Source organism: Eleutherodactylus coqui, chromosome 7 (genome assembly GCF_035609145.1).
Source record: "Eleutherodactylus coqui strain aEleCoq1 chromosome 7, aEleCoq1.hap1, whole genome shotgun sequence".
Lineage (NCBI taxonomy): Eukaryota > Metazoa > Chordata > Amphibia > Anura > Eleutherodactylidae > Eleutherodactylus > Eleutherodactylus coqui.
In genome coordinates, this window is record NC_089843.1 from 4,797,983 (window position 1) to 4,813,563 (window position 15,581).

The 15,581-nt window shown below is 54.1% G+C and overlaps 1 protein-coding gene and 2 non-coding genes across 3 annotated transcripts; all 3 read left to right on the forward strand.

Annotated features, from left to right (window-relative positions):
- The first annotated feature begins 9,754 nt into the window (after positions 1–9,754).
- Positions 9,755–14,481, forward strand: NOP56 (NOP56 ribonucleoprotein). The gene is made up of 11 exons (XM_066572829.1): positions 9,755–9,863; positions 10,027–10,231; positions 10,410–10,568; positions 11,285–11,483; positions 11,822–12,009; positions 12,083–12,234; positions 12,408–12,508; positions 12,720–12,868; positions 13,208–13,329; positions 13,851–13,988; positions 14,072–14,481. Exons 1-11 carry the CDS (start codon positions 9,861–9,863, stop codon positions 14,252–14,254), a joined length of 1,599 nt encoding a protein of 532 aa, XP_066428926.1. The 5' UTR covers positions 9,755–9,860; the 3' UTR covers positions 14,255–14,481.
- On the forward strand, positions 11,611–11,741 carry LOC136573697 (small nucleolar RNA SNORA51). The gene has a single exon (XR_010785919.1). It is a non-coding gene; the product is annotated as a small nucleolar RNA SNORA51 (small nucleolar RNA).
- On the forward strand, positions 13,369–13,435 carry LOC136574199 (small nucleolar RNA SNORD57). The gene has a single exon (XR_010786288.1). It is a non-coding gene; the product is annotated as a small nucleolar RNA SNORD57 (small nucleolar RNA).
- Positions 14,482–15,581: the final 1,100 nt, after the last annotated feature.

Consider the following 15,581-nt stretch of genomic DNA (forward strand, 5'->3'; position numbering starts at 1 on the left):
AGAAGTAAGGGCTCACACCCAGTGCCGTTTTTTTTTCTCCACTGCGCTTCGAGAGTAAAGGAAAGGTCTCGCAGCGCAGTGCGAGAAAAAAACGGCATCACGCCGGGATATCGCCAGTCTTTCAATGGGGCCAGCGGCAGCAGCACTAGCCCTATTGAAAAGAAATGGAGAATGCCGCGGACTTCTGCCACAGCTGTGCATGCTATCCCATTGCTTTCTGGCAAGCCCCACAGTATGATTATCGGGGAAGGGCTTGAAATATAAGCCCTTCCCCGATAATCATCAATAAGTGGTAAAAAAAAAAAATACTCCCTTCTCCGGCGCTCAGACGCGTCCTCTGGCTGGCTCCACTGCACTGCAGTAAGGTGTCTCAGCAGGCGGGGATTTAAAAATCCCTGCCTCCTGAAAGGGCTGTGCTGATTGGCTGAGGGCTCAGCCAATAGCAGCTAGTGCTTAGTTATTGACTGAGCCCTCAGCCAACCAGCACAGCCCTTTCAGGAGGCTGGGATTTTTAAATCCCCGCCTGCTGAGAGAGCTTTACAGCAGTGCAGTGGAGCCAGCCGGAGGACGCGTCTGAGCGCCGGAGAGGTGAGTAATTTTTTTTTTTTTTACCACTTATTGATGATTATTGGGGAAGGGCTTATATTTCAAGCCCTTCCCCGATAATCATACTGCGGGGCTTGCCAGAAAGCAATGGGATAGCATGCCGCGGACGTCTGCCACAGCTGTGGCAGAAGTCCGCGTCATTCTCCATTTCTTTTCAATTGGGCTAGCGCTGCTGCCACTGGCCCCATTGAAAAGACTGGCGATATCCCGGCGTGATGCCGTTTCTTTCTCGCACTGCGCTGCGAGACTTTTCCTTTACTCTCGCAGCGCAGTGGAGAAAAAAACGCCACTGGGTGTGAGCCCTAAGTTTTTGGGTTTTCAGCGGGCATGCAGACTGTATTTCCAGATGCGGCCTGGATCCTCCGGCTCTGAGTCCCAGAAGGTGGGATTGATTATGTCCCTACTGTGAGGTCCTCCCCAGACATGGGCCTACTCCTTGCCCAAGAGTTCGGCTTGCCTGCTGTCAGTTGATTTGTTTTTTCGGGAACTAGGAGGTATTTTTGACGAGCCAGACCGGGCGGGGTTAGCAGTATCTCACCTCATGTCTCTACGTCAGGGGCAGCAGTGCGCTGAAGACTATTGCTCTAAGTTTAGACAGTATGCCGGTGAAACCTCTTGGAATGATAGCACCCTTAACCCCTTCCCGCTCCAGGACGTACCGTTACGTCCCGGGAGCCTGGTACTTCCCGCAAAAGGACGTACCGGTACGTCCTGGAGATAGCACGGGATCACATAAGATCCCGCGCTATCCCATAGCAGGAGCCGGCTGTCAGTCACAGCCGGCGTCCCGCTCCAACAGCGGGGGGTCATCGGAGATGCGCCCGCCGCTGTTAACCCCTTCGCGATCCCTCTGTGAACTCTTTCCCTGCCGCGATCTACTTAGATCGCGGCAGGGAAAGAGTTCACAGAGGGATCGCGATCCCTGTGTGTCTCCGGCCGGCTCTCGCGATGTCATCGCGAGAGCCCGGCCTGTCACCATAGCAACAGGACGCCAGACACTGGCGTCCTGTATTGCCTGTGCCTATAATCGCTGTACAAGCGATAAGGCATGGCAGAGCAGTAGCTCTGCCATGCCTTATGACAGCGATCATCAGGGCAGTGGTCAGAGTCCCCCAGAGGGACTCAAATAGTATAAGAAAAGAAAAGAAAAGTGTAAAAAAAAAATGTAAAAAAACCCCTTTTTTATGCTTTTTCTAATATTAGCATAAAAAAAGGGAAAAAAAACTAAAACCCCACATATTGGATATTGACGCGTCCGTAACGACGTGTACAAAAAGTTGAACATGCTTTTTATTTTGTACGACAAAAAGCGTAAAAAAAAACGCTAAAAAACAGAGGCAAAATGCTAATTTTTAGCATTTTGCCTCACAAAAAATGCAATAAAAATGATCAAAAAAGCCGTACATTTCCCAAAATGGTACCAATAAAAACTACAGCTCGTCTCGCAAAAAATAAGCCCTTAAAGAACTCCGTACATAGAAAAATAAAAAAGTTACATGACTTTGAATGCAGCTATAGAGAAAAAAAAAAGATTTCCAAAAAAAAAGGGGGTTTTATTGCAAAAAAGTGTAAAAACCTAAAAAAATATAACAATTTTGGTATCGTTGTTACCGTACCGACCAGCAGAAAAAATTTAGTGTGTCATTTATGCTGCATGATTAACGCTGTAAAAAAAAAAAAAAAAATCTATGGCAGAATTGATGCGTTTTCTCTCCCTGTTATCATTAAAAAAAAAAAAAAAATTTTACGATATTGTCTATATACCCAAAAGTGGCACCGATAAAAACTACAGATCGCCACGCAAAAAACAAGCCCTTATACGGCCGCGTCCACGGAAAAATAAAAAAGTTATGGCTTTTGAAAAATGGAGATGGAAAAATACCAAAAAAAATCGCTTGGTCCTCAACGCCAAAATAGGCCGTGTCATTAAGGGGTTAAAGATGTGTTTTTGTTGGGTCTTTCTGACGCTGTCAAGGATCTACTTATTTCTCATCTCGCTCCCGTGACATTCAATGATGCGATGGAATTAGCGGTCAAAGCTGGCAGGAGGCTGAGATCTAGAAAAGAGGAGCGTCAGGCCCGTAAAACTAGGGAGCCCGGCAGACCCGCTCCTACTTCTCCCATGCCAACTTCTGGTGCCGAGCCTATGGAAGTCGACCAGCTAAGTCCCGGGGATCGGCGACGGTTCTGGATGACTCACCGTCTTTGTCTCTACTGTGGGGAAGCCAGACATCAGGTAGCAACCGGTCCACGGAAGCACCGGCAACATCAGTCTGAACCGGCGGAAAACTTCAGATCCTAGGCGATTGTCGGGAGGATCGCCTAGGATCACAGGTACTCCCTAAGTTGTTGGTGCCTTGTCAGATTGGCTTCCGGAATTTCACTCAGTCCGATCAGGCCTTTATTGATTCGGGGGCTGCCGCCAATTTGATTAGTTTAGGTTTTGTCAGCCCTCTGATGACTGAATTCTCGGCGTTAAAGATTCCCATACGCTTCACTAGTATTGATTCTATCCCTCTGTCTGCAGGGGTTGTACAATGGAGGACTCCCATGTTACAGCTCACTCTGGGTGTTCTCCATTCTGAGAATCTGTCCTTCCTGATTATGGAAAGGATGTCTGTTGATGTGGTGCTTGGTATGGCCTGGTTGGCACTGCACAATCCCTGATTTAATTGGTCCACTCGGGAATTGACACATTGGGGGTTGTCCTGTCATAGTCACTTAGCTACTATATCCATGTGCTCAGCAGATGCCATACTTATCCCGGAGTATTTGTCTGATTTTCATGACGTATTTTCCAAGAAACTTTCCATAGGGAGTGGGACTGTGGTATTGATTTGATCCCCGACAATCCCATCCCTGAGGGAGCCATTTTCAATTTGTCGGGGCGTGAGCAGAAAGCCCTTAAGTCCTATATCTCGGAGTCTCTGGCCAGACGACATATCCGGCCGTCCAGGTCCCCTGTCGGGGCAGGTCTCTTCTTTGTAGAGAAAAAGGATGGGACATTGAGGCCTTGTGTGGATTATTCCTGATTTATTGAGTCAGCTGGTAGGGGCCCACTGGTTTTCCAAATTGGGCTTACAATTTAATTTGCATCTGAAAGGGAGATGAGTGGAAGACCGCGTTTAACACCTCATTCGGACATTTTGAATGTCTGGTCATGCCCTTCGGACTTTGTAATGCCCCCGCTGTGTTCCAGGGGTTTATGAACGCGGTCTTCCACGGCTTTAACAATGACATTCTGGTGTATTCCCCAGACTGGGATTCACATGTGCGGCACCTGAGGCTGGTTCTGACCCGTTTGCGTGAGTACCAACTGTTTGTCAAGTTGGAGAAATGCATTTTTGGTACTAAACAAGTGTCTTTCCTTGGTTCTGTGATTTCACCCACGGAGATTCAGATGGAGTCTGATAAAGGGGCAGCAATCTCCCAATGGGGCAGACCAGATAACCTGAAAGCTCTCCAGCGGTTTTTGGGTTTCGCAAATTTTTACCAAAAGTTCAATAAAGGGGTTTTGTCATTAAAAGAAAAATTATCTAAACTTACCTATTCCTTCCCTGCCTGTCTCCTAATCACATTTTCTCCTGGTTGAGCTTCTCCAGTGCCCCAGGTCAGCTTACTGCAGGCTAGGCCCAGCTTGTTATGAAGGCTGCTTTATCACAAACTCCTTCCTGCTGGGTCAGTGAAGGTCACATCCCTGTGCTATAGCTTCACTGCCTAGGAAGGAATTGTAATCTATTTCAGAGACAGCTCGCATGAGCAATCTCTGAAGAAGATAGGCAGTCCCCCTGCTGGCCTGTGAGCTGTGACGTAATGTACATTGGAAGACTGCCAACCAAATGTACATAACCTCAGAGGAAGGAGTAGAATCAGGCAGCTGGAGCTGAAGTGAGCCCCGGACTGCAGGAGACAGGAGAAGATAAGGGAGGTGAAGATCTGGTAAGTAGACTGATGGGGGAGGAATAGATAAGTATAGCATTTTTCTTTTTAGTGTCAGAACCCCTTTAAGAATTATTCTGTTATTGCCCAACCCCTGACCGATCTAATCAAGAAGGGTGCCGACTTGGTGAGATGGTCGCCAGAGGCCTTAGAGGCTTTTAGTCGGCTAAAAAGAGCATTTACTCCTGCCCCGGTGTTAGTACAGCCGAATGCGCGGCGGCTATTTTTTTTCATTGAGGTCGATGCGTCTGAGGTAGGAGCAGGAGCGGTGTTGTCTTACAGTGGGAGATCCGGGTATTGCCCATGTGCGTTCTTTTCACAGACGTTTAGCTCGGCAGAATGTAACTATGACGTGGGTAACCGTGAGTTATTGGCGATCAAGTGGGCCCTTGAAGAGTGGCGTCACCATCTTGAGGAGACAAGCCATCCCATTACCCTGTATACTGATCACAAAAATTTGGTATATCTCGCCAACGCTAAGAGACTCACGGCTCGTCAGGCCAGGTGGGCGTTGTTTTTTGCCAGGTTTAATTTCGTCGTGATTTATATTCCCGGAGAAAAGAACGTGAAGGCGGACGCCCGCTCACGGAGTTTCGGGTCACTGGAAAGTGAGAAAGTTACTCCTGAGAATATCTTGGCACCGGGGTGGTGGTGGCAGCTGTAGAAACTAACCTCATCCCTCAACTACAGAACTGTCAGCAGGACGCTCCCTCGGGGGTGCCGGAGGGCAGATGGTTTGTGCCAGAGACCTTACGTCTCAGAGTCATTGAAGAGTCTCACTCATCTGTTCTCGCAGGCCATCCGGGTGCTCAGGGGACTCTGGATCTTTGTACTAGACACTACTGGTGGCCAGGCATGTCTCAGGAGATCCACGACTTTTGTTAAGGGATGCTCTGTCTGTGCACACAGTAAAAGTTGTCGTCCGGAGGGGCCTTTGAGACCGTTACCGGTGCCGTCTCATCCGTGGTCGCATTTATCAGTAGATTTTATCACTGATCTACCTGAGTCTCAGAAGTTCACCACCATCCTAGTTGTTGTAGACCGTTTCTCAAAGATGTCACATTTCGTGGCGTTAAAGAAGCTTCCTTATATGATAGAATTTTCCAAAATGTTTGTAAAAGAAATCGTTCGCCTACATGGGGTTCCCGAGAACATTGTATCTGATCGCGGGGCTCAGTTTGTTGCGCAGTTTTGGTGAGCCTTCTGTAGATACCTGGGAACGTTGCTTTCCTTCTCGTCAGCATTCTATCCGCAGACTAATGGTCAGACTGAGCGGAAGAGCCAGGATTTAGTGCAATATTTACGGTTGTTTGCTGGTGACAAGGCTCATCAGTGGGCAGAGTTCCCGCCGTTGGCAGAGTTTGCACTAAACATCTGTACTTATTCTTCCACTGGGGTATCTCCATTCTTTTGCGTATATGGTCAGCATCCTCGCTTCCTTACAGCGATCCCTACTCCGTCTGCCTATCCTGCAGCTGATGTCACCACAGATACGCTGCAGGGAGTTTTTTTTGGGGGGGAGCACCTCAGGTAGGCCCTATCTTCACGGGAGGCCTTATATTTCAAGCCTCCCCGAAAACCCAATAGGTCTTACTATTGGGGTAGGACCTATTTTTGGAGAAACATGCCGTGTGTGTGTGTATGTATGTATGTATGTATGTATGTGTGTGTGTGTGTGTGTGTGTGTGTGTGTGTATATATATATATATATATATATATATATATATATATATATATATATACACACACATACATACACACACACACACACACACACACACACACACACACTCATTGTCAGTGTCCTCACATATCCACTGGTCCCAACACCCCCCTAACAGTCTGGTCAGAGGCTCCTCTTTACTGCTGGTCTGTAGGGGGACGTCCTGAGCCCGGTCACCTTGTGTGCCCGCATGCACTGGTCCCAACACCTCCTAACAGACTGTTTAGAAGCTCGTCTCTACTGGTGGTCTGTAGGGGGCATCCTGAGCCCGGTCACCTTGTGTGCCCCCATCCACTGGTCCCAACACCTCCTAACAGTCTGGTCAGACGCTCCCTTCTACTGGTGGTCTGTAGGGGGCATCCTGAGCCCGGTCACCTTGTGTGCCCCCATCCACTGGTCCCAACACCTCCTTACAGTCTGATCAAACACTCCCTTCTACTGGTGGTCTGTAGGGGCGTCCTGAGCCCGGTCACCTTGTGTGTTCTCACACATCCACTGGTCCCAACACCCCCTAACAGTCTGATCAGACTCTCCTCTATACTGGTGGTCTGTAGGGGGCGTCCTGAGCCCGGTCACCTTGTGTGCCCCCATCCACTGGTCCCAACACCTCCTAACAATCTGGTCAGACGCTCCTCTCTACTGGTGGTCTGTAGGGGGCGTCCTGAGCCCGGTCACCTTGTGTGCCCCCCATCCACTGGTCCCAACACCTCCTAACAGTCTGGTCAGACGCTTCTCTCTACTGGTGGTCTGTAGGGGCTTCCTGAGCCCAGTCACCTTGTGTGCCCCCATCCACTGGTCCCAACACCTCCTAACAGTCTGGTCAGATGCTCCTCTCTACTGGTGGTCTGTAGAGGGCGTCCTGAGCCCGGTCACCTTGTGTGCCCTCACAGATCCACTGGTCCCAACACCCCCTAACAGTCTGATCAGACTCTCCTCTCTACTGGTGGTCTGTAGGGGCGTCCTGAGCCCGGTCACCTTGTGTGCCCTCACACATCCACTGGTACCAACACCTCCTAACAGTCTGGTCAGATGCTCCCCTCTTCTGGTGGTCTGTAGGGGGCATCCTGAGCCCAGTCACCTTGTGTGCCCTGACAGATCCACTGGTCCCAACACCCCCTAACAGTCTGATCAGACTCTCCTCTATACTGGTGGTCTGTAGGGGGCGTCCTGAGCCCGGTCACCTTGTGTGCCCCCATCCACTGGTCCCAACACCTCCTAACAATCTGGTCAGACGCTCCTCTCTACTGGTGGTCTGTAGGGGGCGTCCTGAGCCCGGTCACCTTGTGTGCCCCCATCTATTGGTCCCAACACCTCCTAACAGTCTGGTGGCCAACACGCTCTACACAAGTGGAAGAAGATGCCACTACACACAAGGAGCCTCCGAAAGCCTCTTATAGGGGGAACCACTTTTAGGGTCTCCGGTGACCGTCCATCTGATCACCACAACTCTCATCATTTACAGATCTGCCTGAGATGGAGCCGCAGGACGGGGTTTGCAGCTTCTTCTAGGACACATATATCAAACACAAGGCCCGTGGGCCGAATCAGAATCCAGGGGCACCGGGATACACCGGGGTCGGAGGTGAAGCGCTGCTTTGACTCCTGTGTAGTGGCGGCACTTGTAATTTCAAACCAGGATCCCACCGATTACAAGAAGCTCTGCTCCTGCAGTTACAGGCGCCAGCGGCTACACAGGATTGGAAACAGCGCTTGACCTCTGACCCCGATGCATCCCAGCGGGCGCCGCCTGAATAACCCCGATAAAAGCCTTCTGCTAACCCCTTGTGCGCAGCCCAGTCTGGGACCGCTGACCGATGTGAGACTGCAGCGGTCACAGACTCAGCCGCCGCCGGACTGGTGCTGCCGGCGGGGAGTGTAAAGGCCGCAGGGACGCTGCCCGGCCGCAGGCCAGTAGGGGGCTGGTATTGGCTGGGCAGCAGCCCTGGGACTATTTGGGGGCCACTATTAGGGCGGGTTCACACGGGCTGAAGGGCACTTCGGTCATCAAACTGCTGCGTATTTGTCTGACCAAGTCGCTTCTGCTCGCATTTATCAGCCGCTTGTTTATCTGCACAAATACCCAGCGTATAAGAAGGCTCGCTGTAGAGGAGCGCAAACACCGCGGACTCGAGCCGCCCGCTCACCTACATGGCCTACTGCAGTGAAGAACGTGCGCCAAAGCAGGTCCTGCCGCGTATGTCGGCACGCGATCGAGCATCATGTGAAAATATCGGCTTATGTGAAGGAGCCGACTGAAATCCCGGGATTCTATTCACTGCGTATTACGTGAGCCCGCCCCCTCATGTGAGCCCGCCCCCTCACGTGAACCCGCCCCCTCACGTGAACCCGCCCCTCACGTGAACCCGCCCCCTCACGTGAACCCGCCCCTCATGTGAACCCGCCCCCTCACGTGAGCCCACCCCCTCACGTGAACCCGCCCCCTCACGTGAGCCCGCCCCCTCACGTGAACCCGCCCCCTCACGTGAACCCGCCCCCTCACGTGAACCCCCCCTCTCACGTGAGCCCGCCCCCTCATGTGAGCCCACCCCCTCACGTGAACCCGCCCCCTCACGTGAACCCGCCCCCTCATGTGAACCCGCCCCCTCATGTGAACCCGCCCCCTCATGTGAGCCCGCCCCTCACTATACAGCCTTATGATTGGCCTTTGCAGGCAGCCAGAAGGCGGATGTGTCATCTGACCGCGCTGCGACGGGCGTTATCTGGTATAAAGTCGGCTCTATTACCGGACGCATCCTCTATCTCGCCCGGCGCCCGTCGGCAGGTAAGTCACACGATGCCAGAATTGCGCCTTTCTGTTCGCCCCGTTTTCAAGAAAAACGTTTAATAAAAAGCGATCAAAGAGTAATATGTCCCCCAAAATATCGGTGGGATCCACAGGCCGGCGCAGCCGTGGCGACGCACGTTATGGCGACGCACGTTATGGCGACGCACGTTATGGCGACGCACGTTATGGCGGTCAGAAGAGATCGTGTCCGTTTACAATGTATTTTATTTTTATGCAGTAAAACCTCCATAACTTGCAGCGGCGGCGGCGGAATACCGTGATCAGGCGCGCTGCGGTCAGTGCGCCGTAGAACCAAGGCGCACAACAATGGCCGCATTCAGCTTTTGCCCATGTGACTCCACTTACAACCGCAGAGGGTTTTTCAGGCCATCATCCGGTACAGAGAACCGCAGGCGGCGAGCGAGAAATAAGGGAAAACCTGACGTCCACAAGGGGTTAAATGAACTGTAATTCCCGCTTCCTGACACTTGGGGGATTTGTCCCACAATGCAGCACGAGAGCCCCTCAGCGAGCCACCACGTGCGCCAGACTGCGGTCCTCCACACCACCATAGAGCTCCAGCCCGCGGCCACACAGCCCGTCCCTTCTAGCCACGTACTTCCTGTTCAGCGCGAGCACGGGCAACTTCCACAATGTGATTGGCTGAGCCCTGGATCGCTCAGTACAATCTCGGCGCCCTGATTGGCTGCTCAGCGAGGGGCGGGGTAACGGGACGTGTGGTCCGGGCGTGCAGGCGCCACAGCTCAGTCTGTTCCGGAGCGACGCCGAGGGCGGAGGGGAGTCAACATGGTGAGAGCGGGTGGCCGGCTGGCCTTGTCCACCACGTGGCGGGGGTTGTTCTAGTCCGGGTTGCTCATGTGTGCCTGCAGTACCTCTGCTTGCTGGCAGTGAATGTAGTGTGGCGGCGCCCTGTGCTGCCCCCACTCACTGATGGCCCTTCGTCTCCCTGCAGGTCCTGCTGCACGTGCTGTTCGAGCATGCGGCGGGCTACGCGCTGTTCGCGGTGACGGAGGTGGAGGAGGTCGGCATGCTGCTGCCGCAGGTGGAGGAGTCTCTGATGACGGTCGGCAAGTTCAGCTCCATCGTGAAGCTGGCGGCGTTCTCGCCCTTCAAGTCGGCGCAGAGCGCCCTGGAGAACATCAACGCCATCTCTGAAGGTAACGCAGGAGGCGGGGCTGTGGGGCGAGCGATGATGTCACTATCTGTCAATCCACTGAGATGTGTGATGTCACCATGAGGTCACTGAGCTCGTCCTGCAGGGGGTGCTGTCTGCTCTGCTGGCTCCGCCCACAATGGGCCCCGCACTGTATGTGATGTCATGTGACCTCCCCGCAGGCGTTCTCCACGAGGACCTTAAACTGCTGCTGGAAACCAACATGCGGAGCAAGAAGAAGGCGCTGCTGGGGGTGGGGGACCCCAAGATCGGAGCCGCCATCCAGGAGGAGCTGAAGATCACCTGCAACACCGGCGGCGTGGTGGCCGAGATCATCCGAGGTGAGGCGCAGACTAACCATGACCACCCCCGCTCACAAGGTGGTGTGACCCACTACAGCACTCCTCACTGACACCCCTACCCAGTGTGCAGTGGTATATTCTATCACAATGTGGTATGACCCTGCGGAGACCCCATCATACGGTGGTATGACCCGTTGTTGCCCCAAGCTGGCCTTCTGAGTCACAGTATGACCCATCCCCTCTAGGCTCTTCTCCCCCATCCATGCGGTGGTATGGCCCATCCCCTCTAGGCTCTTCTCCCCCGTCCATGCGGTGGTATGGCCCATCGCTAGTATGGCTGACCCGCTGTCATGAGGGGTTATAAACCACTACCAGGCTCCCCCCTCCGCTGTGCAGTGGTATAGGCTGTTGCTCTTGGGCCGTACCACCTCCTGGCAAGAGTAGGGCCATCATTGCTGTTAGATGCTCTTCTGAGCCCCTCAGCACTACTAGAGCTCATGTCATGAAGTGAGACTTCCTGCTCTTGGGCCATACCATCTCATGACAGGGGTAAGTACATGGTTACCATTAGTTGGTTTCTCTCGCCCCTTACATTAGGTGGTACGGCCCGTAACTTCCTCTGGTTGACAGTTTGGGCTTTTCTCCCCATCATGCAGTGGTATGGCTCATCTGTACCATTAGTTGACCTCTCGCGCCCCCTCCCCACCCTATCATGAGGTGGTATGACCCAGCATGTCTCTAATCTTTTGCTGTAGGGATCCGTCTGCACTTCCACTCCCTGGTGAAGGGTCTGACTGCCCAGTCGGCCTCCAAGGCTCAGCTCGGCCTCGGGCACAGCTACTCCAGGGCCAAGGTCAAGTTCAATGTCAACCGTGTGGACAACATGATCATCCAGTCCATCAGTCTGCTGGACCAGCTGGACAAGGACATCAACACCTTTTCCATGAGGGTCAGGTAAGGATGAGGGCAGGTGCTGGGTGGGTGCGGGTACCTCCTGGTGCTTGGTGGGTGGGTGCGGGTACCTCCTGGTGCTTGGTGGGTGGGTGCGGGTACCTCCTGGTGCCTGTTGGGTGGGTGCGGGTACCTCCTGGTGCTTACCACAGGCAGTGCTGACCTCCCACTGTCTGTATAGAAATAGGAGGAAGAGCATCTTCTCCGTCTACACCACAGGGCCGCTGTGTGCGGAGCTGTCATGTTATCGGGGGTACAGACACGGCAACTCTAGTCAGTCGGAGCTGCGGGGAGCGTTGTCTAGTGCCTGTACTGATGCCATAACTCTGCTTGCTGTCTAGGGAATGGTACGGCTATCACTTCCCGGAGCTCATCAAGATTGTGTCCGACAACTACACCTACTGCCGCACCGCTAAGTTTATCGGCAACCGCAAGGAGCTGAGCGAGGAGGCGCTGGAGGCCTTGGAGGAGATCGTCATGGACAGCGCTAAGGCTCAGGCCATCCTGGAGGCCTCACGCTCCTCCATGGGTAGGTGCCACGTTGTGGGGGAGGGGGTGTGGGAGCTTTCAACAGGGGGCAGTAACGGGGTGACTCTCTCCAGGCATGGACATCTCCCCCATCGACCTGATTAACATCGAGAGCTTCTCCAGCCGTGTCATCTCCCTGTCTGAGTATCGCAAGGGCCTGCAGGAGTATCTGCGATCCAAGATGAACCAGGTGGCCCCCAGCTTGTCGGCCCTCATCGGAGAAGTGGTAAGTGTCCCTCAAGGTTGGTGCCGCCCTCACCACGGACATGATGTTGGTGAAATCTGTCAATCCACTGAGACTGCTGCTGACACTCTACACTGCTGATCCGTGCCCTCTCCTGCTCACCCCTCTCTTCTCCTCCGGCCCTCGCCCACTCACGCCCATCTTCTCCTCCTCAGGTCGGTGCCCGTCTGATCTCCCACGCAGGAAGCCTGACGAACCTGGCCAAGTACCCGGCGTCTACCGTGCAGATCCTGGGCGCAGAGAAGGCCCTCTTCAGGTACAGCTGCGGGGCGGTTGTGGTGATGGCAGTGCCTGGGTGTTGGCATCTGACACGCAGCAGTGAGTGACGACTGCCAGCCCAGAGTCTGAGCAACCCCCGTGTATTCCTCAGGTCAGCTCTAAGGGGTGGGGGTGGCACTCCTAGACTACAGTGATGCTGGGAGTTGTAGTTCTCCCTCAGTTACCAAGTCCCAGTACTCCTATTCTAGGGCGCTGAAGACGAGAGGAAACACTCCCAAGTACGGCCTCATCTTCCACTCCACGTTCATCGGGCGAGCGGCTGCTAAAAACAAGGGGCGCATCTCCCGCTACCTGGCCAACAAGTGCACCATCGCCTCCCGAATAGACTGCTTCTCAGGTGAGACCCCGCGCCCCCCGCCGGGCAGGATGCCACTCGCCTTTGCAGTGATGTTTTACATTTTTCGTCAACAGGATATCACCACAGTGTATGTTGACAACTCCTCTCTGAGCAAAGTTCAAGTCGTGTCCTCCAGTCACATCTAAAGCTGCACATATAATGCTGCAGTGTTGGCTTGGGATGCTCTGTCTCTAGTGTTACCCTACATCTGACTTGGGTGCAGGATTAGAGCGCGGCTGAGGGTTGTTGGTGCAGCTCTGGATGTGACTAGAGTATAAGCTGTAGCGAGTGCTCAGGATGTCTTGGCTTCCTGCGTTGAAGTGCCCTGTCTTGTTTCAGAAATCCCAACGGCGGTGTTTGGAGATAAGCTGCGGGAGCAGGTGGAGGAGCGGCTGACCTTCTACGAGACCGGTGAGGCTCCACGCAAAAACCTGGAGGTGATGAAGGAGGCGCAGCTGGAGGTCAGTATATTCGGACACCCCACGAGGGGCCCAGATGGCCGGAGATGATGAGGCTTCTTGACCTGACAACTGCTGGAGGCAGAAACTGATTTAATGAGCCTGATCCGACTGGTGCCATCTGTGGGGGAGGGGCTACATGAGGGGTGGTATGGTGGGGGAGGGGCTACATGAGGGGTGGTATGGTGGGGGAGGGGCTACATGAGGGGTGGTATGGTGGGGGAGGGGCTACATGAGGGGTGGTATGGTGGGGGAGGGGCTACATGAGGGGTGGTATGGTGGGGGAGGGGCTACATGAGGGGTGGTATGGTGGGGGAGGGGCTACATGAGGGGTGGTATGGTGGGGGAGGGGCTACATGAGGGGTGGTATGGTGGGGGAGGGGCTACATGAGGGGTGGTATGGTGGGGGAGGGGCTACATGAGGGGTGGTATGGTGGGGGAGGGGCTACATGAGGGGTGGTATGGTGGGGGAGGGGCTACATGAGGGGTGGTATGGTGGGGCTCACCACGCTGGTTTCTTCCAGGCCTCTGAAGTGGTGTCTGAGATCAAGAGGAAACTCGATAAGAAAGAGCGTAAGAGGAAGAAACGGGAGAAGCGGCGGCTGGAGGCTCTGGCGGCTGCTGAGGGGGAAAATGAGGAGGCTGCACCCCAAGAGGAAGAGGTATGTCCGGCCTGATGAAGGGCTGGGGGGGGGGGGGGGGACTGGTACTCCTGAGGGTAGCGCTTACACTTCCTGTCTTCCAGGGTGAGGCATCAAGCAAGAAGAAAAAGAAACGAAAGTCTGAGGGCGACGCCTCTGAGAACGGGATAGAGGAGGAGCCTGCGGCGGCCAAGAAGAAGAAGAGACACTCCGCCCCCCAGGAGGCGCCGACCTCGGAGCGCAAGAGGAAGAAAGCCAAAGTTCAGCAGGAAGAGGATGAAAGCTGAGGGGCGTGGCCTATGGCTGTGGACTGAGGGGGGTGTGGCCTCTGGCTGTGGAGGGAGGGAGGTGTTCCCTCCAGCTGTGGGGCGTGGCCTCTGGCTGGATTGCTAGGGGCGGAGCGTTGTGCCTTTGCACTTTTTTTTGTTTTCTGTACAGTATGATTGTCGGCGGCTCGCGGTCGGGCCGTCATGTCCGTTCAGAGGAACCACATTAAAGTTTATATAAAATCTGAGCCGTTCTCAGTCATAAAGCCCCGCCCTCGGCGCAGCAACTGGAGCGCTGTTAACCATTGGTGGGAGGGGGTCGTCACTTAGGAATCACTGCTGCAGTGCAGGCTTCGAGTCTGACCAGCATCCTCCGGTCGGGGTAACGGGAGGTGTTGGCTGCTGAAGGGGGCAGGGGGATGGGAGGTGGGGGCTGCTATAAAGGAGCTTCCTCGCTCTTCAATGCATCGTCCTAGATTGTAGGGAGTGACATGGGAGATGGTGCCCGCTGTACCCATCGGCTGCCTTGCTCAGTGCAGAGCTGACCTGCTTGACTCTGCAGTCATGGTTTAACCTCTCGGCCACATGAGGGCGCCCTCCAGCCAGCGCCCGGGCTCCTGCTCTGCGGATCCGCAGCAACTACCTTCTATTCTGGGGATCTGCTCTTCCTGCACACGAGCGGAATCCATCTGTGGTCTCCGTGCGCGGAGGACTGATCTCAGATGTTGTATCTTCAGGCACGGCCCACACGGACGGCTTCCACATTGCAGGCAGGTTGTGGTTTCCGTGTCATCGCCTAGCGACGGCACAGGGAGAAGACCTTTAAATAAAGCCAAGTCCTGTGTGTGGCTGGGGGCGCGCCGCAGTACAGATGCAAAGGGAAAATGACAGGGATGTGCGGATGCCAGCTGGGCAGAGGGCTGGACTCTGCTGAGGAGCCCGGGGAGCCCATGTGTGCAGGCAGCCTTAGAGTGGCTGTAAACTACCACTGGTCTGATCTCGGGCATCAATAGATTATTATGGATGTGTCACCAGGGACCCCTGCGGATCAGCTGTATGCTCATGCACTGAGCTGATGTCTGCAGGTAGCAAACAGCGCTGTTCTCTGCAGTGGCCAGGCTTGGTATTGCAGACCAAGTTCCAAGTGAAACAAATGGAAACTTGAACAGAGTTGTCTGCTTCCTGTATAAATCTCTGCATGGGCACACGGCCCCAGCGGGCAACTAGTGCTGACCTATTCTGCAGTGGTCATAAAGGGCTTACAGTTGGGCATCTCCATTGTGTACATCATACAGGGGTCAGTTGTGCAGTAAGCTGGCTGTATCCGTGTGATCTCTATCATCCGCCA